Source organism: Emydura macquarii, unplaced genomic scaffold (assembly GCF_026122565.2).
Source record: "Emydura macquarii macquarii isolate MOO-44397 ecotype Brisbane River unplaced genomic scaffold, CSIRO-AGI_Emac_v2 contig_212, whole genome shotgun sequence".
Lineage (NCBI taxonomy): Eukaryota > Metazoa > Chordata > Testudines > Chelidae > Emydura > Emydura macquarii.
In genome coordinates, this window is record NW_027130349.1 from 4,250,395 (window position 1) to 4,273,889 (window position 23,495).

A 23,495-nucleotide genomic window follows, 5' to 3' on the forward strand; every position below is an offset into this window, starting at 1 on the left:
TACTGTAGAGTACTGTAGGCTAGGGAAACAAAATACTTTTTTTTAAAAGCCAAATATCACATTATTATTTGGTAAAATACAAAAGATGGTGATAAAAAGTAGAAATATAAAAGTTTGCTCTTCTAAATTATTAAATCAAAATTAGCAGTGATTCTTTTACCTTCTTGGCTTTCAAATATAACAAAATTCAGTTTTTCAGCTGTATCTTCTTGGATTGATTGACAATCCAGGGAATAATCATATTCGTAATCTTCATCAGTCTCTTCAGTAATTTTCTTAACATCTGGTCCTGCTGGTGTAGAGAAATAGAATTTGTAACAAATTTTATCAGGGATGTCTGGCACAAAGTAAAATCGCCAATCACTTTGCTCAAAAGTCTCTAAAGTTGCCAATAGGAATAAGTTTTATGACTATGATTAAACTATTAAATCTATTTGAAAATAATATTAATTACAATCGGCATTTTTAGTCCAATATTTGTGATTGAATCTTGCTAAAAAGTTTTATTCCAATACTGGCAGCATGGTAGCCATTTGCAATAGACTACAAAGCATGTTCTCTGTTTAATACCAGTTTGAAAAAACAGAAGAAAATCATTGTCTACCATTCAGAATAAAAAATGAGATGCAAATGACTTGCTAGTTTATCAAATCTATCCCCTCCCAAAATAGGATTATTCCCTACAGTACACTTTTAGTATTTTTTAAGTATAAGGACTAAGCTTTTTAGCCTTCGAGTTAATGACTGTTCTTTCCAGCTCGGGTTCAGATCATTTGTTGAGCATTGTAGGAAAGATCTGAACCTAATGCCCAACTCTAACTAGTAGGACGCAATAAAAATCTTTCAAGTTTTTACTATTCACAATTCCTCTCTGGTCACGTTTAAGTTCAATGTTGGTGAAACACACTTCACTGACAGTGTTGGACACTGAAGTGTTTTATTCATTGAAAAGGTAGAGAAGAGTGTGTCACGCTGGCTGGATGGGGGGGGGGGTGACAGGGGGGGCATTTAGTATATTGTTTGACATCAGTATCTCAGAATCATAATAATTCATGTGAGATATGCCATGTCAGGTACTGTTAGAAAGGCTACAATGTGCTAAGTAAGATGATAATGTTTATGTTCATGTGTTATATATGTAATGGAAGTTAGGGATATATTTGATATATCTGTATTTCAAATTGTGCTGTCTGAGACACACCCTAGACAGAGTGGGGGCAGAACAATAGCCTGCTTAATGGCCCATTGAGACATCCACAGATGCAAGGGGCCAAGGGGGAAAAGCCAGAGGTATACCTGATGACTCACCAGGACTTGCTCATGTGACTCTAAACTCCATTTTGGTTCCTGTAAAATTCCACAAACAGCATGGCAGAGGCCAGAGGATATATAGCGCAGAGGCTTGGGAATCCATTTTGTTCTTCAGTCAGGATTCAGCTTCAGTTACCAACCCACCTCTGGATCAGCTCATCTGCAACTGAACTGAAGCTGTGAAACAAAGGACTGAAACCCATCCAAGTACTGGATGTATACCAGAGGGACTATACAAGCCTGCAAATTCCACAATTCTTCTAGAAACCTGATGTATATGGACTTTCAAATCATTTGTATGTATCTGATTGTTTTAATCCTTTAACATTTCTCTTATTGTTTGTTCCTGTCTTTTTATAATAAACCTTTAGTTTTAGTTACTAAAGGATTGGCTGGTAGGGTGGTATTTTGGGTAAGACCCAAACTTATATTGATCTGGTACTGTGGCTGACCCTTTGGGGTCAGGAGGAATCTTTTTAGTAAAGAGCATAGAGTTTAAATAACTGGTCTCTTTACTGGACCTAGTGGCTGATTGGGAGCCAGAGATTGGAATGCAATTAAGAGGGCTGTGTGTATTTGTATACTGGCTTCTTGATAACCAGTGTGGGAAAACAAAAGCACAGTTTGTGGCTGGTTGGGAAGTCTGGCTTCAGTGCCACCCACCAGTGCTGGGAGAATCTGCTCTCCTTTTGCAGCCTGCTCTGACCTTGGCATTTTCAGGTGGCTACCCTAGGCACGGAAGGGTCACAGTGTGATTGGTGGCAGTGCAAGTTTCCTCAGTGGTATAGCTACAACGGTGGGAATGGTGCTGTCAAATCAGGGCCCATGAGGTCATGGGGGCCCAACCAGGAAGGCCACTCTACCGTAGGGACCGTTGTACTTTCACCACAGTCTACCTATATGCAAACTAAGCAACTGCCTATTAGTTGGGGCTCCAAAGAGCATGAAGCAGCCCTTAGCCAGGCTTCAGAGAAAAATGCTCACATCCACTTTCCAGCAGTTCTGAGAACCAGGAAGTACCCAGGCAGACTGCCAGGGAAGCATGCCTGCTCCCTCCACAGCCACTCCCTGCTCCTAGCACAGGTAAGATCATGGCTGTGGTTCAGGCACTGAGCAGTTCGAAGCTGCCACTGGATACACCATGAGTGCTGCCGGGGCTACATATTGGTGCCCACCATACATGATGCCCCACCACATCCAGATCCCATGGGCCCTGCTGCTTGGTAGTCCCCAGCCTCTGCCCTGGCTACTGCCTTGGATTCGTACCATGGCCACCGCTCCACCAGAAGCTCATCTGGAAAGTTGTGTAGGGAGGACTGGTGGTGCTGGGGTAAGGTAGGGAGTGTAGGCTGGAAGGGTCTGGGGATGTGGGCTGGTGGTGAGAAGTGCAGGGGACCAGCGAAAGATTCAGGCTGGGATGACCTGTAGGAGTAGAGAGTGGGGAGCCAAGTGGGGGTGCATGCTGCAAGTACAGAGAGCCAGGCAGAGGGTGTTGGCTGGGATGGGCTTCTGGTACAGAGGGAGGAGATGTAGAGTGCAGGGGGCCAGGCTGGGGGAGAGGGGTGGGCAGGAGTCAAAAAGGGGATGTGAGATGGGAGCCAGGTGGGGGTGTCCAGGCCCCATTGTGGTTGAGCTAAGTGACTACAGGGGCACGGATGGGAAGCAGCCTCTGATCAAAATTAATCTCTTTACTCTGTTAGAATGTGTTTCTCCTAACTAGGCTATTTCCAATGGTGCACTCTAGCTCCATATGCAACATTTTGACAACAGAAAACCATTGTCAACCTCATCTGATAAGAGAGCTAAATTGGGCTTAGTGAGTAGCTGGAACATACCACTGAACCTTGCCACATACGGGGAGGGAATAAACCCTATCTGAATAGAGTGTGTACCTTGGAGGTACTTAGAAGGTGTTACTGATGTTGATGAGGGCTGACGTTTTATCTAGGTCAAGTAACATTTCTATGATATAGAAGCAGACATGCCGTAAGTGACTGACTTAGACAGTAATAGAAAATGGACTAGGTATCATGATCTTTGAAAAGTGCTGTGAATATGGTTGGTTTAATAGCTATTTTTGTTTGTTTGTTTTATTGCCTGGCAGTATGGATCCTTGTTTGGTTTCTGTTATTCAGAGGCTGCACTTCAAGGATGGTCTGTACGTTTGTGACATTTGTTTGCATTTGGTGCCCAGCCACATGAATTGGTGAATGCAAGGCAAATGCTGTTCATAGTCAAACTGCAAGTTTTTCCACGGGCAAAACTGTGGATTCATATATAAAGATTCCCACTGCATTACTCCCCATTTATAGCAGTGTATCTCCATCCATTTAATTCTAATACAGATGCACCAACTTGAAACAGTGTTAGTACAATAGTGATTCAAGCCCTTGGGCTTTCTGACTAACTACATATGTGTTTTCAATGTGCCTTGCATCTTAGTTTAACATTTGGCATATAAAATCTGAGTTGTGTGTGTTTTATGTTCATACGATATGTGTATGTATTACTAATGTGTGAAGTCTCATAACTGCTGATGCAACAGATTTTCAGTTAGATAAAATTTACCAGAAAAATATTAGTTAGGTTTTGAATGTGGGTACATTATCTTATGATGACATCACACACAAAACAGATTTTGGAGGCTGTCTTATGCATGACAGAATTATCAACTTGAGTTCATTCCTGCACTATAAACATTACGTCACTGCTTGTAAACATTTTGCATAAATGTGTAAACAGAACTTTTCTGTGTGTAAATAGCTTGCAAAAATGTATGGACATAGCCTATATATTGTGTTTGTGCATTTATGGATAAAATGGATATGTTCTGATTTTCCAAGATGGTAAAGGTAAGCAAAATCTTAGATATCAGGATCAGAAAGGGCGCCCCAACCAATTCTTGCACCAGGCCTTCTGGGACCTTTCTATGCCCAGGAGTTTCCCTTCCAAGGTCTATCCACACAGAGCTGGATGGAATCACTCCCAGGAGTAAGTTAGTTCAGTCTCTGTGCAGATAAGTGCCATTTATGATGGTGTGTTTTATAACATGATAACCTTTTAAGTAGAAAATCAACTGAGCCAACTGACATTTTTAAAAAGGCCAAGAAAAATTTGTCACATGCGTAAGTAATGACCAGAGGTTGTTGCCAACACTCTTGGAGTCAAATCAGTGATCTAGACATTAAAGCCTTCATATCTCATTATTTATTCTCATAGACATCCAGTTGTCTTTTTAGTTCTTTCACCCAAATATTAAAAAAAAATTCACTTTTCAGTTTACTGTGTTATTGAAAACTAACATTAACTTTTATAATGAAGGAAAGTGTGAAATTATTAGATTTTTCCTTTAGGTTTTTATCCCCCAAGGAACAAAATATATCCCTTTTGCTCAACATCTATCACATATAGAATTACTTCTATGTTCCCTGTTTTCATAAGTGCATGCATGCCACTCACACATTTGTTAGTACATCTTTTTAAGATTATGAATGTGAACTTGCACAAACCTCAGTCACTTCTGAGAGGCAGCATGCTCTCAAGAGTAACTACAGGTGAGATAGTGCGGGGAACTGTTGCAATTATGATAAGACAGTCCGTATTATTTTATTATACCAACATGATATACTGTCATTGGGATGGATGCCTGGATCAGCAGATCAAATATCTGCATATTTTAATCAGGCTGCTCTTATCTCTTGTTCAGACTTCTCCTAATTCTCCAAGACCACGCACAGCGTAAGAAATTAATTAGTACTTGTAAGATCACTATGCAGTATGAAAGATGCATACATGATGTATTTGTGCATTTCTGTTTGAACTTTGCCATCAAGTGAGTTCCTCCAACATTCACTGGATGCAGTAATTGCTCTGTTGCATATCTTTTTTTCTGTTGCTCTTTAAAAAGGGCAAAATTTGAGTTAAAAGATTGACCCCTCTTTGAAAGGGGCTTAAATGTTAAGAATATTTTAAATGTTGAGATTACACTGGAACAAAAGACTGTCAATTTATTTTATCTAAATTGAAAATAAAATTATGTCCAAAACCTTAATTCGCAGTAAAATCTTACTTTGGAATTAAAGAAAGACCACACAGAAAAGACCACATATTTTCTACACTACCTGGATCAGATGACTGAGATTTTTCTATCAGAACTTCTCGTATCTTCTCCACCCAGAGGTAAAGGATGCTTTCACCAAGATTCTTCCTGGAAATTGTATAAAATTCACAATAAGTAAAAGGGCCTTTTCATAGGCTTCATTTGGGAAATTATTTACATTCAATAAATATGAACACATTTTATAAGTACATTATAGAAACACTATAGACTGAAATGCTGAAGGGCTTAGACATGGATATGGGAGTAGAATTCTTTTCTCAGTGGTGATTTACAATTTGCAATTTTTGATCACTTCCCTTACAAGGTGCTGCAATTTAGGCTTTCTTCAGCTCCAAGGGTACTACTCAGATTTCCCTTAACATCCTAGGGATTAATATATGTTCATGACTCCTATTGCCATATATTACATGAAGCCTCTTTCAACTACTCAAAATATCATACAATTCGATGGTACAAAACCTCATTAGAATATTAGAATCATAGAATCATAGAATATTAGAGTTGGAAGGGACCTCAGGAGGTCATCTAGTCCAACCCCCTGCTCAAAGCAGGACTAACCTCAGCTATATCATCCCAGCCAGGGCTTTGTCAAGCCGCAGCTTAAAAACCTCTAAAGATGGAGATTCCACCACCTCCCTAGGTAACCCATTCCAGTGCTTCACCACCCTCCTAGTGAAAAACTTTTTCCTAATGTCCAACCTAGACCGCCCCCACTGCAACTTGAGACCGTTGCTCCTTGTTCTGTCATCTGCCACCACCGAGAACAGCCTAGCCCCATCCTCCCTGGAACCCCCTTTCAGGTAGTTAAAGGCTGCTATCAAATCCTCCCTCATTCTTCTCTTTTGCAGATTAAACAAGCCCAGTTCCCTTAGCCTCTCCTCATAAGTCCTGTGCTCCAGCCCCCTAATCATTTTTGTTGCCCTCCGCTGTACTCTCTCCAACTTGTCTACATCCTTTTTGTAGTGGGGGGCCCAAAACTGGACACAATACTCTAAATGTGGCCTCACCAATGCCGAATGGAGGGGAATAATCACTTCCCGTGTCCTGCTGGCAATGCCCCTCCTAATGAAGCCCAATATGCTATTAGCCTTCTTGACAACCAGGGCACACTGCTGACTCATATCCAGCTTTTTATCCACTGTTACCCCCAGGTCCTTTTCTGCAGAACTGCTGCCTAGCTCGTCGGTCCCCAGTCTATAGCAGTGCATGGGATTCTTCCTTCCTACGTGGAGGACTCTGCACTTTTCTTTGTTGAACCTCATTAGATTTCTTTTGGCCCAATCCTCCAGTTTGTTTAGGTCCTTCTGTATCCTATCCCTACCTTCCAGGGTATCTACCACTCCCCCCAGCTTAGTGTCATCTGCAAACTTGCTGAGGGTGCAATCTACCCCATCCTCCAGATCATTAATGAAGATGTTGAACAAAACCAGCCCCAGGACTGACCCCTGGGGCACTCTGCTTGTGACCGGTTGCCAGCTAGACATGGAGCCATTGATCACTACTCGTTGAGCCCTATGCTCTAGCCAGTTCTCTATCCATTTTATAGTCCATTCATCCAACCCCTACTTCTTTAACTTGCTGATAAGAATACTGTGAGAGACAGTATCAAAAGCTTTGCTAAAGTCAAGGTATATCAAATCCACAGCCTTCCCTACATCCACAGAGCCAGTCACCTCATCATAGAAAGCAATCAGGTTGGTCAGGCATGACTTTCCCTTGGTGAATCCGTGTTGACTGTTCCTGATCACCTTCCTCTCTTCCAAGTGCCTTAAAATGAATTTCTTAAGGACCTGCTCCATGATTTTTCCAGGGATTGAAGTGAGGCTGACCAGTCTGTAGTTTTCTGGATCCTCTTTCCTCCCTTTTTTGAAGATGGGCACTATATTTGCTTTTTTCCAGTTCTCAGGGACCTCCCCCTGTTGCCACGAGCTTTCAAAGATAATAGCCAATGGCTCTGAAATCACCTCAGCCAATTCCCTCAGCACCCTCGGGTACATTGCATCCGGCCCCATGGACTTGTGTATGTCCAATCCTTCTAAATAGTCTTTGATCTGTTCCTTCAGCACTGTGGGATGTTCGCCTCCTTCCCATTCTGTGCCACCCAGTACAGTAGTCTGGGAGCTGATCTTGTTTGTGAAGACAGAGGCAAAAAAGGCATTGAGTACCTCAGCTTTCTCCACATCCTCTGTCACTAGGTTGCCTCCCTCATTCTCTAAGGGGCCCACACTTTCCCTAATCTTCCTCTTGTTGGCAACATACCTGTAGAAACCCTTCTTGTTCCCCTTCACGTCCTTTGCTAGCTGCAACTCCAATTGTGCTTTGGCCTTCCTGATTTCATTCCTGTATGTTCGAGCAGTGTTTTTATAATCCTTCCTAGTCATCTGACCAAGCTTCCACTTCTTGTAAGCTTCTTTTTTGTGTTTAAGTTCGCCAAAGACTTCTTTGTTAAGCCAAGCTGGACGCCTACCATATTTGCTATTCTTTCTGCTCCTGTTTTGCACAGGTTTGCTCCTGTGCCCTCAATAAGGTCTCTTTAAAATACAGCCAGCTCTCTTGGATTCCTTTCCCCCTCATATTAGCCTCCCAGGAAATCCTGCCCATCAGTTCCCTGAGGGAGTCAAAGTCCACTTTTCTGAAGTCCATGGTCCGTATCCTGCTGTTCTCCTTTCTTCCTTTTGTCAGGATCCTGAACTCGACCATCTCATGGTCACTGCTGCCTAGGTTGCCACCCACTTCTACTTCCTACTTCCTTCTATTGTCTCCTACTTAAAAGGTGATGGTCCTATTTTTGACTCCTGTGCTTTTTCCTAAGCCTCATGATCTTCAAGGTAAAGCAATGTTCCACTGACAGCAGTTTAAATGAACAGTCAGACCCTAATCCTGAAAACACTTTGCACATGCTTAACTTTAAACAAGTGAGTAGTTCCAGTTGACTCAAATGGAATTATTCATGTGTTTAAAGTTATGTCTGTGCATAAGTGTCTTCAAGATTCGGCACTTAATAGTACTATATGGAAAGAAAAAACCTTTCACAACTTTTTATAGATTAAGGGGAGAAATCCCAGGGAAAAGCCCTTCCAACTTAAACTTTTACTAAAATGGATCATTGCCGATGTACCTTTTACCAGATGGATTGAAACTACATTCTAGGAGATTTATTATAATAATCAGCTACTACTTCTATGAAAAATCTCTACAGTCTTGAAATAAGGCTGTCCGAGACTTGAGACTTGGAGTTCAATTCCTACCTTAATGAAATACTACTCTCAAGTCCAGAACTAGATCAGATTCTTGCTTTCAGAAGATAGATATTGAAAGACTGGTTTTTTTTTAATTAAACACTCCTCAACCCCGCTCCTGGACTGTGATACTTCTATAATCTCCTATAGTGTGGATCTTCAGATGCAATTCAGGATGAAGAAAGAAAGGTTACTCACTAGTAAAAGGAATTCCAGCTTTGCTTCTGCAGATCCACACTGACTATTCTTCCTGTCCTCTTTTTTTGGAGGCCTTCGGTGAATAGTTGAAGGCAGAGAGGAACTGAGAACTGCTACGAGGACTGCTTTTATTATTTACTGGTCCTTGCACTTTCAGATCTTAGACAGACACAAACAGTTACTAAGAACTTTATAACTATCAATGGTTCCATTACTCGCAAAATATGGCACAAGACTTCTATGATGTAGATCTGCAGAGGCAATACATTTGAAATATTCCAATTATTGGTTATGAATCATATGTTGCTAAAGTTTAATTACAGGTGAACAGACTTGCTGACAGTACAGTTTTTCTTACATAAGCAATAAAGGAGAGCTTGACAGATGTATAAATAAAGCCGATTGAGTGTTATGGCAAATATAGATATTATTATAAAAAGTAAAATCAATTATTTGTTTTTCATTATTTTGTAATAGTTGATCCATCTGTCTCACAAACAATTCAGGAGATCTAACACGGGAAATAAGCTCTCAATTTCTCTCAGTTTTTCTTGTGAACGATAATTCTATAGTGTACATTTATTTTTATAATTGTTTTGATTAAATGTGGAGTTATTTCAAGGATTTACACTTCAAATACTTTTTATTATGTATGAAGATGTCCTAATTTATTAAAATTATACAAAGACAGACACATGGATCAAGAAAGCATACTGATAAGTGTGAAACTTACTTCCAATAATTAAGGTTAAATAATTAATTAGAAAAAATGTATGAATGTACCTCAGTGCCTCTGGGTGTTGCAGACATGGTACTGCATGTTTACCTTTACCTGTACATATTCTTGCTTCTCCTTCGCATAATCATATTTTTTCTCCAAGTAGTTAAACTAATCACATGCAAAATTATACTTGTAATTTGTACACAAATGGAAAATACTTATTAGGAAGACTTTTATACTTTGCATAGAATTCATAATCTATCTTAAGCAGAAACTGCATGTACTGGAAAATGAAAATTTAGAACATTGCCCAAAATTTTTCCAATTATGATTTTTTAAAAAGATGCTTAAGATTCAAATGCTTGCCAGAGTCACCAAACCAAAATGCATCGAAGGTGCAAACTTTTAAAGTTTGAGGCCTTATTTTTTTTGGCAAGGGTTAGACCTTGTTCTTGGGCAGCCAAATTAAGAGAGACAGCAGCCATAAGCTAAGTAGCATGTAGTCACATCTTCACATTCCTGAAATTACATCAAGACAATGGAATATCAGGCTGTTAAGAAGGTGATTCCGTCCTAATAATACCTACCACCACCAGACAAAGAAACAGATCTTAAGATGCTTAAAGAAAACTTGCTTTGATAGCATTCTGTCTGGAAAGGAATCACTTATCAACAGTTGTAATTGTAAAATCTATACTTCTTATTGTTTTATGATACCTACTTCTCTACTGTTTGTCTGAATGATTTCTGTCTGGTTCTTTGATTGTTTCTGTCTGTTGTATAACTAAGTGTGTAGTATTTAAATCAATTAAGGTGATAGGATATGATTGGTTAAAGAACTGTTTCGTAATGGGCTAGGATTGGTGTTTTGTAGTGATTTAGTTTAAAATGATTGGTTAAGGTATAAGACCCGAGTTTTAACTATATAAACTGAGCTCCGAAAGGAAGTTCTTTGGAACCTAACTCTAGGACACACAGCCCAATCAGAGTTGCCAAACCTGAACACCCTGCCTACCATACTGTGCAGAAGCTGGAATCCCCAGATGATCTAATCCTGATTGGCCACCAGGAGAAGTTTGTCTGCGTTACTGGGAGTGGTGAGTATTGTATGCTTAAGTGTGTGTATTCTGTTTGTTAATAAATAGAGAATAAGGATATTACTGTGTAAGGCTCCTTCACTGGTAAAAGATCCTGTAAACCTGCAGCGAATTATGCTAAAAACCCTACAAATTGGGAAAGGGTGGATACTTCAATTAATCAAGTTACACCCAGAGCCCTACGACCTGGGAATGGGTGACCCTGAGCCCTAGAGTGTGAACTGGGTAAGGGTAGGTGACTTTCCCCCAGAACCCTACGGATTGGGAAAGGGTGAGGGTGCCTTAACCAGGTTATGCCTTGAGCCCTACAGTTTCAGGTAAAGGTGGGGTGCCCTAGAGTGCCGGTAACAAGCTCAGGCTTCACTTTCAATAAATTTGTTTCAAGTTATTCCGCCTTCTGGAATAATACATAAATACAATATTGTGACAGAAAAACAGGTTTAAAATATAAACATTCAGTAAATCTGTATATTACTACTGAACATAATCAGATATTTAGGCACTAATATAATTAAGAAAAGACTCAAACAAAGAATCAGACTTGTAGCTGGGACCTCAGAATTCGAATACATCTAGAATGGATTAAGTACCCTATTTCATGCTCCTTTCTAACAAGTATTGATACCAGTACCATTTTTTAATACATGCAATTTATTAAATTCTGTATAATGAAGAACAAGAATTTTAATTAGTTATAAATAATATTGTTTAGCAGTTCTATTAATTATATTTAATGTTTCCCAGTTCATAGTAGATTTCATATTACTGAACACTTATTAGGAAATGTTTTGGAATAGGTGAGGTCAGACAATTGTCATGCAGTGAAACTGATGGATCCAGGCAACTCCCTGAGTTCTTCTGGAATTTTACCCACACCTTAAACCCTGCCTATATCTATGCTACTCCCACTCTGATTATTCCTGTTCCAAGGCTGCTATGTTTTTCTTAGCATTTATACCAAAGATGTTAAATTTAATTGTTCCTTTAACAGAAGCCAAGATCCTGAGAGTCTCTGGGAAAGGAATAATTATCTACAATTGTTGAATGTGTAAATTTTAATATTTTAAGGGACCCAGAGTTCTGTTTGTGGTTTGTAATTCTGCAATCTAAAACAAACGTTATTCAAGTTATATCTGTATTGTCAATGACTAAAACTTCTTAATGAGATGGGATAAAGCACCTAAGCTGCAATGTTCGGGGGCAGGATAGCTCAGGGGCAAGTTTAAGAAAAAGTACGTGTACACTTATGGCAGCGTGTAGAGTAGACACTACTCCCCAGCTTGCACAGGAATAAACAGCAGTGTAGACAGCGAGGCATGGCTCAGGTGAGTAGAGTGCTCCACATGCCTGACACCCCAGGAAGGCTCTTACACGCCCAAGCAATGCCTCCTACCTCTACATAGATATTTTTAGCACTGTAGTCTCCTACTGCCCCTCCCCACCAGAGCCTTTCCCTGACGCTGCCTCCCAGATGCTGAAGCTTTTCATTGCTGCACATAGCTACACACCTCCATGACAAGTGTGGATGCAGCTTGCCTTCCACTTCAGCGTGTAGCTACCTGTGTGGTGCCTGTACTATACATGCTGCCATACCTGTAGACATAGCCAAATACAGAGCCTTTCACCTCTAGATTGCTGATTAAATCAGACACAGGTTGGCAGTGACCAAAAGTCAGATATATCACTTAAAATAATTGGTGAAAGATTTGATAATAATGTTAATTATTTAGTTTAATGGAAAATTATCCAAGGTTTGGATAGGTCAGAAGTCAGAGACCTCCAAAAACAAATAAATGCCAGAACGAACTATGATGGTCGATCCTGTAGGGGGCATTCCTGCCACCAACTTAAACTGAACCAGGGCAGGCCCAGCATGTTAGAAGACCACTGTTTTTAATACAGACTGCAGCAACAAATCTGTCCTCCTATTTCATTCAGCAATCAGTTTCTCATAAGCAAAACAAAGGGGGGACGGAGACATCAAATATCCCGTTATATTTCCCACATTTCCAGCCCACGGGCAGCTCTAACTTTCACCAGCTAACTATAGCCCACAAGGGTCTATGCACCAGCTAGGAATAGTCAGAGTATGTCACACCCTGGCCACTACACCCCAAACTCTTATATGGTTCCTGTTCCAAATGCTATGGGTCAAGAGGTGCAGAAGCCAACTACCGTGTATCTACACATGCTGGAGACTCTCCCATGCCAATCATCACCCTGGCTGAGGAATCTGTTCCATCTGCACTGCTGGAGAATTTATGATCATTAAAGGTCCCAGTAGCACTCTTTATATGAGTAGAGCTGTTAGCCTATATGCTCTGTCCAAGCTTTAACTTTGGTGATTACATTCTGCCTACCTAGATTCTCCATGGCTTAGTTAGATAAGGTATTTGCTTCCTGGTCCAAACAAACTACTGTATTGTTTCATGCCATTTAAAAGTTACCATAGTCCCCACCAGGGTCTCAGAGAGGAAAACCTTTACTGCTGTGTGTTTTTGCACCTAACAGCAGTTCAGAGTACTCAGCCTTTTTGGAGACAGTGGAATTGGTGCTCAGTGGAATGCCACCTACCAACTCTGTTGTTCTAATGGGGGACTTCAATACCTACATGGGGGACAATGGAGATCCTGGAGGGGAATGATTGGGAGGAACGGCCCCCCTGATCTGGACCCAAAAGGTGAGCTGTTAATGGACTTCTATGCTGGTCATGGATTGTCCGTAACGAACACCATGTTCGAACACAAGGTTGCTCATAAATGTACCCGGTACCAGAGCATCTTGTGCCAAAGATCGATGATCAACTTTACAGTTGTTTCATCGGACCTAAGACTGTATGTTCTGGACACGCAGGTGAAAAGAGGAGCAGAGCTATCAACTGATTACTGTTTGATGGTGAGTTGGATCCAATGCATGGGATGCCAGTCGGATAGACATGGGAGGCCCAAACAATCAGTGCAGGTTGCCTGGGAACATCTGGTGGAGGACCCTGTGAGGAAAGATTTCAATTCCCACTTCTGGAAGAACTTCTCCTGCATTCTGGGTGAGATCGTGGACATTGAGTCTGAGTGGACCATGTTCAGGGCTTCAATCATTGGAGGCAGCCACGAAAAGCTGTGGCCTGAAAGTGGTTGGTGCCTGTCATGGTGGCAACCCTAGGACCCGCTGGTGGACACCAGTGGTGTGGGAAGCTGTCAAGGCAAAAGAGGCGGCCTTTCGAGAAATGCTCGTGAATTGGACTCCTGATACAGTTGAGAGGTACTGGCAGGCTAAAAGAGCTGCGGCTGTGGGGGTTGTTGAAGTGAATGCCAAAGCCTGGGAGGAGTTTGAAAAGACCATGGACAATGACTACTGGACGGCCTCAAAGGTGTTCTGGAAAACCATTCGTAACTTTAGGAGGGGACAGCAGGATGTTGCCAAGGCTGTTCTCCGCAAGGGTGATGAAACGCTGCCCACAACTCAGAAAATTGAGAGGTGGAAGGAGCACTTTGAGGAACTCCTCAACCCAGTAGACATGCTCTCCTTTCAGGAGGCAGTGCCGGAAACTCCCGGTAGGATCAGATCTATTTCTGTTGATGAAGTCACTGCGACGGTAAAGTGCCTTCGCAGTGGTAAGGCAGCGGGGTGGATGAGATTCGCCCGGAGATGTTGAAATCACTGGACAAAGTCAGGGTGTCGTGGTTAACATGCCTCTTCAAAGTTGCATGGAAGGTGGGTGCAGTACCTCAGGATTGGCAAAGCGAGGTGGTGGTCCCGATCTTGAAGAAAGGAGACCGGAAGGTGTATTCCAACTACAGGGGGATCACATTTCTTAGCCTCCCCAGCAAAGCTTAGGCCAGGGTATTGGAGAAGAGGCTATACCCGGTAGTTGAACCTTGGATACAGGAGCAACAATGCGGTTTCCATCCCAGACATGGAACAAAAGACCAGCTTTTTGCTCTCTAACAGATACTTGAGAGGTTGTGGACGTTTGCTAACCTGATCTACCTTTGTTTTGTAGACCTGGAGAAGGCTTATGACCATGTTCCCCAAGATGTCCTGTGGGAGCATGAGGTGCCGGTGCCGCTGCTGCGTGCTATCTGGTCCCTCTATTCCCAAAGTGAGAGTTGTGTCTGCATTCTTGGTATTAAGTCAAGTTCGTTCAAGGTGGGCATTGGACTCCACCAAGGGTGCATCCTGTCCCACTCCTGTTGGTGATCTTCATGGACTGGGTATCAAAGTGCAGGTGAGTTGGCGAGTGTATCTGGTACGGGTATTGGAGATGGCATCTCCGCTGTTCGCAGATGATGTTGTCCTTCTTGTTTCTTCAGACTGTGATCTCCGATGTGCACTCAAATGCTTTGCTGCTGAGTGTGAAGCAATTAGGATTAGAATCAGCACCTCCAAATCAGAGGTCAAGGTTCTTTCCTGGAAGAAAATGGAATGTTCTCTCCAGGTGAGGTCGGAGCAGCTGCCCTTAGTGGAAAAGTTTAAGTATCTAAGGGTCTTGTTCACGACTGATGGTAAGCAGGAGCGTCAGATTAACCAGCGGATTAGTGCAGCGGTAGTGATGCCGTCACTGTACTGATCCATGGTGGTGAGGCAGGAGCTAAGTTTTTGGACAAAGCTCTCGGTTTACAGGTCAATCTACATCCCCATCTTCACCTATGATTAAGGATATGATTATGTCACGGAGGTCACAGAATCCGTGACTTCCTGTTACCTTCGACATTTTCTGCTTCTGCTGGGGGGGAAGGGTGGGGCAAGAGCTGTCAGCCAGCAGGGGGCCCGGCAGTTCCCTGCTCCGGTGGGTGGGGGGAGGAGGGACCCGGAGCTCTGAACTGCAGTGAGCCGTGGGAGGGGGGGAGGGGACAAGGCTACCTGCCACTGTGAGCAGCTGAGACTCCCAGCTACTGTTGGCTGCCCCTAGGGGTGTGGGGAGTTGCGGGGGATATGACTTCAGAGCTCCCAGATGCCAGAGCTCCAATCCATTGCCACGGGCTGTAGGAGCCCCCAACAGCTCTGAGCCACGAAGGGCCCCACAGACTCAGAGCTCCCAGCCCTGGCCCCCAGCTCCCTGCCTCTGCAGGCAGAGAGGGGGAGCACCCTGAACTGCTCCTCTAATCTCACTCCCCCCACCCAGCCCCATTTTGTCATAGTTAGTTCTTTTCAGTAAAAGTCAGGGAGAGGTCATGGCTTCCATGAATTTTTGTGATCTCTTTCTGACTTTTATTAAAAATAACCGTGACAAAATCTTATCCTTACTTATAGTCATGAACTTTGGGTAATGACCAAATGGACGAGATCGTGACTACAAGCGGCAGAAATAAGATTTCTCCACAGAGTGGCTGGGCTGACTCTCCAAGATAGGGTGCAGGTCTCTGATATTCAGGAGAGCCTTGGAGTAGAGCCGCTACTCCTCTGGATCAATAGTAGTCAGGTGAGGTGGTTTGGGCACCTGATAAGGATGCCCTCAGTAGGCTTCCTTTTGAACTATATTGGGCACATCCCACTGGTAGGAGGCCCCAAGGCTGATCCAGGACACGCTGGAGGGATTATATCTCCAGGCTAGCCTGGGAACACCTGGGAAATCCCCCAGGAGGAGCTGAAACATGTTTCAGAAGAAATGGAAGTCTAGTCCTCCCTACTCTCCATGTTGCCGCTGCAACCCTCACCAGGAAAAGTGGCATAAAGGAAAAGAAGGAGGAAAAAATTATTGTTTCTGTTATCCTATGCTAGCGCCAATAAAACCCACAAAAACACACAGTCTGAGCATTTCTAAATATTATCTATTTATTCTCAATTATCTATTTATGGGAAGTTCTGTTAGCTGCTAATATTTTCTAAAGCTAGTTTTATTTAAAATCCACTTTTTCTTTAGCTGAAACATTTACTTTTAACAAAAACTAGTTTTCCTCTTGTGTTCAAAGGCACGAGTACATATTTTCAGATCCTGAAGTTTAATATATGGATATAGATTGGATGTCAGGAATTTGACTACCTGGGACCAAACTCTAAATGTAATCGAACATATAGCAGAAGTCAAAATAAAGAATTCTCTATCAATAGTACAAAGGGTTTAAAGAATATATAATAGAAATTATCCATCAAGATTAATGCTTGTAATTTTATATAATGCCTGTTCTCAACATAATTTAAGATATGTACAAAACATACAGTAAGTATCTACTAGATTAGATTGTTTTATTTATGCAGAAGTCTTACTTCATTTCAGCTGTTGCAGCTATTACCTCAATCCTTCTGATTCATGCATCTAGTTAATATGCTAGGTTTAGAGAGATGTGCAACTGAAAATACATTAAGTAATTTTTAGACTATTCCATTTTCTGTCACTTACACATAGATTTCTTCCAGGCTGTTTGCTAGTTCCATATAATCCTGTCCTCGAAGCCAAGGGGCACTAGAATGACAAAAATATAATGAAGTTGGTGCCAACAGACTTACAGTGTCTCTGCTTTGCTCGAGAAATGATTGCTTTAAAAAATTATACTCAAATGTAAGAACTTTAAGACAAAATATTGTCAATTGTTCCTACTGATAAAGATTTTGTTTTTTAACACCTCAGGGTAAGCAGTCTTCCAAGAACTTCTGCTGCTCCCCTCTAATGCCCTACATTGGGAACACTCTATTGCAAGAGGGCTGGACACACTTTCCATTAACATGGGTCCACAGTTGTCTTGAGCACAACCCAGACTCTCCGCACTGCTTCCCCCCAAAGCTGTGCATGCTGCCTTTATTGTTCTCTCTGTTCCTTTTGGCAAAGCAGCTTCCTCTATCCTGGCCTAATACACTTGACAGTGATCCTTTATTCCTGTAGTGCTAACATTTCAATACCAAATTAAATTGTAAACTTTACAAAAGTTTAACATCTCTAATTCCCAAGATGTATATTTAATTCAACCAGAGATCTACCTTAAACTTCTACAAGCAGCTGCAATAATAAGAATTTGAAAAAAAAAATGCAGTAAATGTTTCAAAGAAAAATCTGTAGACAAAAAGACAACACTTACTTCAGTTGATAAATAGGTGGGGCTGCAGCTGGATATTCAGGAGGCAGAATAACCTAAAAAGAATTATAATGTAAAAATCATCAGGCTGTGTGTCAAAAATGGGCCATGATAGAACCAACCAGAGTATCTGGGTGGTAAGCAGTGTTATAAAAGGGATGAAATAGGTTGCTCCATTATTATGTGATGGTACAAAGGCTTTATTTCTATCCTGAGGATATAATTCAGGCTTTTGCCCATCTGTGATATCCACAAATAATGTGTCGTATGGTCTATTCTCTATGAATAAATAAATTTAATATAAAGAAAAAAGGTTAGAAGAAATTCAAGTGTAACTGTTTAGGTGGCTATCTGATTTATTAAGACGTATACATAGACAATTCAGCCCTGTCTATACTAAATGAAAAAGTGCTGCAACAAACTATTACTTGGAGTTCTTTGGGCTTATAATATTTTACAAAGCGATATAGGACAGGTATCTCAAACATATTACAAACACAGATTGCAACACCTAATAGAAAATCTTTCAATCGGGTCAGGCTGAACTATAATGCAGTCTAAAATGGTTTCCAGTTCAGCCAGTTGTTCTACGCAAAATTAGTATATAAATAGATAAATAGTGAAAGGACTGCCTCGGAAAGACACTTTGAATTCAAATATTTAAGGGTGTGGAATAAGCAAAAATAATTACTGAAAAAATTATCAGATGGTGACATTTTCAGGAGACAATAACTGAACAGACTGTGAAAAGCCTCAATCCTACTACTGGAGCCATACAAGCAGACCCTTGAGTCAATATGGAGCCCCATTAAACAAGATATAAAGATCCACCTGCATGGTTCCAATAGCAGAATCTGGGCCAACTCCGTACCAATGCCTTACCTGCAAACAGAGAGTCCATTTTGGCTGCTCCAAACAGTCACTAATTTTAATGCAAAATATCCTTTCATCTTCATCAACAACACACCAGTCATCCCCATATATAGATGAGAGAGCATCAATTTCATCAATCTACAAGAAAAGTATGTTAAAAGACAAAGAACCCAAACTTCTAAGGTGCTAAGCACCCTCAATTCCCACTCACCAGAATTGTGCCCCATCTATAAATGTAATGAAAGTTATCAAACACACAACTTACTGTACTGATATGATTTTTGCATCTTTCCAGTGTTACACATCAAATGTTTTAAACGGACACCATCAACTTAAAAAAACACATCTGAAAATGTCATACTACAGGTTTCCCACCTGCTTGGAGCCCAACTGAAGTCAATGGAGCTGGCTCTATGCAGTCATTGGAATCTGTCTGCAAAGAGTTCATTGCAAAGATTGGGGCCTATGTGAACACACGCCTCTGAATTTACCAGTTACATTGACAGGACAAATGATTCTCTCAGAAAATGACACAGCAGACATAATATTTAGATGTTGGTATCTGGAAAATAGTAACAGTTCAACAGCTTTAATGTAATGACTTTTCTGCTTTTAAACTCTCAACAGGGAATTCGCTTTAATGTAGTTTTTTATGCACTTAATTTCTCTGGTTGTACATATTTTTAAACAGACAAAACCAAAGGTGGTGCCCTCTACACTAGATGAGTTTGGTAAGTTTCCCAACCGTGGTAACAAAATGTATCATTCCCAGCACAGATGAGGATTCTGCAACCATTGGCGTTTTAATATACAGCAGTTCTAAGTAGCATAGCATTAACCACACAGACCTGGAAAGGTGCAACTGCATCAGGGTAGCTGCCATTGGAAAGGTTAAGAACGGGTTTACAACCCTCTGTAAATGTACAGACAGTCAGTAAAAAAGGTACAATTTTAACACTGTCCGTAAACCCGTAAATAAATGAAAATGTCCGTGAAATTGGGTAGAATTAAAATATTGTATTTTGACATTGATTGTCGTCATTCAGAATCACTTCTTGTATCCTAAAACTACACTGCCCGTGACTTTATCAATTTCCTGTTTTCTATTATTGCACATGCCCCAAGAACCCGGCTGATCAATTTAACTGCAGCTAAAACGATTCCCAGTCCCTGTGTACAGAATATGGCAAGCGAGTACACACTTTTGTGACAGGACTGTATTGTTTATGGTATTTTTAGTGATGGCAGTAAAAAGTTTACCATGTCAGAACCAAAACAAAACCAAAAAAATCAGCTTCAGGTCAGTAAAAACTAAAGTGCAAGGGTGCAACCCTGATTAGTCTAGCCAAGGGCTTGGCCCCTGCACCCATGGAGAGAGCTGTCAGGCATTACAACAATGCGCATAACGACGTGAATGGGCTGGGGGTTGCCCAGGCCAGGTCCCTGCTCTCACTGTGGGGCGCAGGGGGAAGAGGGCGGCGATGGATGGGCAGCAGGGCTCGCAGGTGGCGGCTACAGGAGGGATGGAGGGAGGGTGGCTGTGGGGGCGGGGCCCGCGGGAGGAGGGGCGTGGGGGCGGTTTGGTTTGGTTTGGCGAGGGGGCTGAGCCCCAGGCGGCGCCGCGCTGGGTCGCCCACGTGGGGTCGCCGCGCACAGCCCGGCCAGGCTACGGAGTCCGCGGGGACAGTTCGGAAGCCCCCCCCTCCTTGTGTGCGTGCGTGCAACCGCCGCTTCCCTCGTCACACTCACTTGTCTCTGGGCCGTTTCCGGGTCACCCGCCGCACCCGCCATTGGACCCCGAGGGCGGGGCACGTGACGACATCCCATGACCGGGCTTTCAGCCCCAGCCAACGGGCGACGTTCCGCCCCCCCCACACACACACACGCGCACACGCACACAGAGGCGCGGTGATAAGGCGCATGCGCGCGTGGGCAGAGCTAGGACATGTGCGCGCGGTCTTCCTTGTCTTGGTCTGTCCTAGGGGAGCTGCTCCGCGCTGCAGCCAGCGCAGCGGTCCTTGAATAGCGGGGGCTGGGGGAGGCGGCAGTGGAGGAGGAGGAGGAGGAGGTGGCTGTTCATCTGCTGTATGTCTCCTGCTGTTCGCTTTGAATGCACCCAGCTCACACTCCACTACGTGGCTAGCCTGCGCTGCGCTGCGTTGCTCCGCTCCCCTCCCTGCCTTACAACTGCTTCTCTCCAGTCAGGTGTTCGCCCTTCAAGGCGTGCGTCCTTGCGGTGTGTTTGTAGCGCACCTGACACCCGCGTGGGGCTAGTCCTGGTGTTGGCCTCCTGCTGCGGCTGTCACACAGGATGGCGAAACTCCCAGGGTTTGCGTTTCATTCAAGCTGCCACGTAACTCTGAGGCTGCCATAGCAGAATGCAGGGAACTTGTGTCACCAGTACAGAGCCAGCTGCAGCTCTGTCCTCTTCCTGGTCTCCCTGAGCGCACTCCCTCCGGTGTCTGGCCTTGTGCCATTACCTCTTCTGGGGGTGAATGCTGCAATTTTCCCACTCCTAGACTAGTAGGGCCGCAGTACTATCTAGTGTGACCAGCGAACATGAGTCCATTTTTAGGACAGCATGATCTCATTTGCGGGACTTTGTGGGACACAGTGAAGTTAAAATAAATCAATCCCTTTCATGTAACCAAGAGCACTAATTTCACGCCATAGCAAAATAACCTGTTTCGGGAAGTTGTAGACAGCTAAAACAACACGTTTTACTAAATTCTGCATTCAGTGGTTAGCTGCTAGCTATCGATATGGTTAGCTGCTAGCTATCGATATAGCTAGCTTGCTAGCAACGCAAGAAACCTTGTGCCCGGGGCCAGCCCCCGCCCTTTCCACCTGAGGCCCCTTCCCACCTACCCTGCCCCTTTGCCCCCACCCCATGCTTGCCCACTAGTCAGTGCCAAACCCCACCAAAACCCCCAAATCTGACATGGAGCCCCCGGTCCCCCAACTCCTAGTGCCGCGCAAAGCACAGCAGCCTGGCCAGGCACCCCCGTCACACGCACACTCCATATTTTGCAGGACACTGTGTAGTCCTTGTGGGATGTGGGACAAAGGATCCAACTGTGGAACTGTCCCACGATTGGTGGGATGGTTGGTCACGCTAGTACCATATGTATCAACCATGTTTACGCAGCAAGTCCCACTGATTTTGGGACATGTTCTTCCTTCAGGAGTCTATGACCAGTGTGCAGTGATCAGGCAGCCTTTTTAAACAAAATTATTGTTTATTTTAACAGTAGGAATAAAGCATTTATTATTATATTGCTGTAGCACTTAGGAGACACAGTCATTGACTAGGACCTCATGCCTGACTGTGCACAAACAAAAGACAATCTTTGCCCGAAAGAGCTTACGAACTAAATATAACACAAGAGATAACATAGATACAAAGCGATGAGGGAATACAAGGAGTGAGCCTGATAGGCAATGGTCTCAGTCCATCAGCAGCCTAACATGTCGAATTTCTTGTTGGCACCAGAGAGGAGAGTTTTGAGAAGGGATTTGAAGGAGGATAATTAGACAGCTTTGAGGATATTTATGGGGAACACCTCCCAAAGATGAGGTGCAGCATGCTTATTTGAACAAGTGGGCACTGGAGGCTGGCATGGGCTGATTGGAGGTGAGCATCAACTTTTCAATAGTGAATGAGAGATGATAGGTAAGGTGAGGATTGACCATGAAGGGCCTTGAAAATGAAGACAAGCAGATCATGTTTAATGCAATAGAGAAGAGGGAGCCAGTGGAAGAATGCAAAGAGAGGAGTGACATGCTAAAGTTACGGGCTAAGAAAATGATCTTTGCCAGAATATTCTGAATGGATATGAGAAAGGCAAGATTGCATTTGTCATGGCCAGAGAGAATGATGTTGCAGTAATTGAGATGTAAGATGATGAGAACTTGGATGAGAATTTTAACTTTGAGCGTGGATAAGAAAGGCTGTTTTAGAGATGTTATGCAGAAAGAATTGGCAAGATTTAGACATAGCCTGGGTATGGGGACCTAGAGAGAGAAAAAGGACTTCAAAGCAACAGTCTACACACATTTCTATTTTACCATCCTCTGACAGTGCCCTAGGCAGACCTAGCTTCTTTAGACGCTCTAGGTGGTACCTGTTAGTCTGGTTCCTCTGAACAGCTACCCACCTCTTGAGAGAGTCCTTTTTAAACTATTATAATCATTGTGATCTCCAGTGTGTGCAGACTTTTTCCTTGAAATTTTTGGCAGCTTTCTCATCCAGACAAACATTATGGTGATGCAGTTGGGCTGAGTATCATTCAGAATATGTAGTGGGACAGTAATTGTGGGATACAAACATAAACAGAGCTATCACTCAGTAACATGTTCCTTTTGCTGGGTCTAAAATAGGACGTGGACAGATTATACCTTTTGAGGATATGTGTTTTAAAAACTATTCCTGGGTAGGATATATTTAAAATAACAGAGATGTTGTCAATAAAATGTAATATTTAGTTAAAAAAATAAGCAAAATTTTTATACCTTACAACTAAATAAATTCTTTTTTCATTTGGAAGAGTGGAACAATTTCTTATGAGTGTCTGTCACCATTCAGGATTTGCTCCTCAGCTAACTATACAGGCCTAATATATGACTTGAGGTTCCTTTTCGTTTAATGGGGAGCATAAAATGATAAGAATTATTAGGGTGACTCCTTGGTGAAAATGCTTAGAGGCCAGGAATGGGCAGGATGTGTATTGAAGTCTGGGGGCTGTGTAGGTAGGAGATATACTGCTGAATTTGCATTGAGTTCAGTGGGAGTTCTGTGTTTGTAAGAAATATACTTGACCTAAACGGAGAATATTATAGTTATCTACAGAAAAGACTCAGATAATTGAGTCAATTTCCCTGAAAAGGCAGGACAGATTCCTCCAGTAGAAGACTTTACAAATATTAAAC

General features: G+C 42.6%; 1 protein-coding gene across 2 annotated transcripts in view; it reads right to left on the reverse strand.

The window, feature by feature from the left end:
- Positions 1 to 20,424, reverse strand: part of IMPACT (impact RWD domain protein) — a 46,536-nt gene extending 26,112 nt beyond the window's left edge. Inside the window, exons 1-6 of one of the 2 annotated variants that reach the window (XM_067545806.1) lie at positions 20,316 to 20,424; positions 18,576 to 18,704; positions 17,697 to 17,749; positions 17,024 to 17,086; positions 5,433 to 5,518; positions 161 to 289 (exon numbers count right to left, since the gene is read on the reverse strand). In XM_067545806.1, coding sequence (XP_067401907.1) covers positions 161 to 289; positions 5,433 to 5,518; positions 17,024 to 17,086; positions 17,697 to 17,749; positions 18,576 to 18,704; positions 20,316 to 20,393 — 538 coding nt within the window. In that variant the 5' untranslated portion in view covers positions 20,394 to 20,424. Of the gene's footprint in view, positions 1 to 160; positions 293 to 5,432; positions 5,519 to 17,023; positions 17,087 to 17,696; positions 17,750 to 18,575; positions 18,705 to 20,315 lie in introns of both variants that reach the window. The other variant, XM_067545798.1, reaches the window with a different exon arrangement.
- Between the last annotated feature and the right edge of the window lie 3,071 nt (positions 20,425 to 23,495).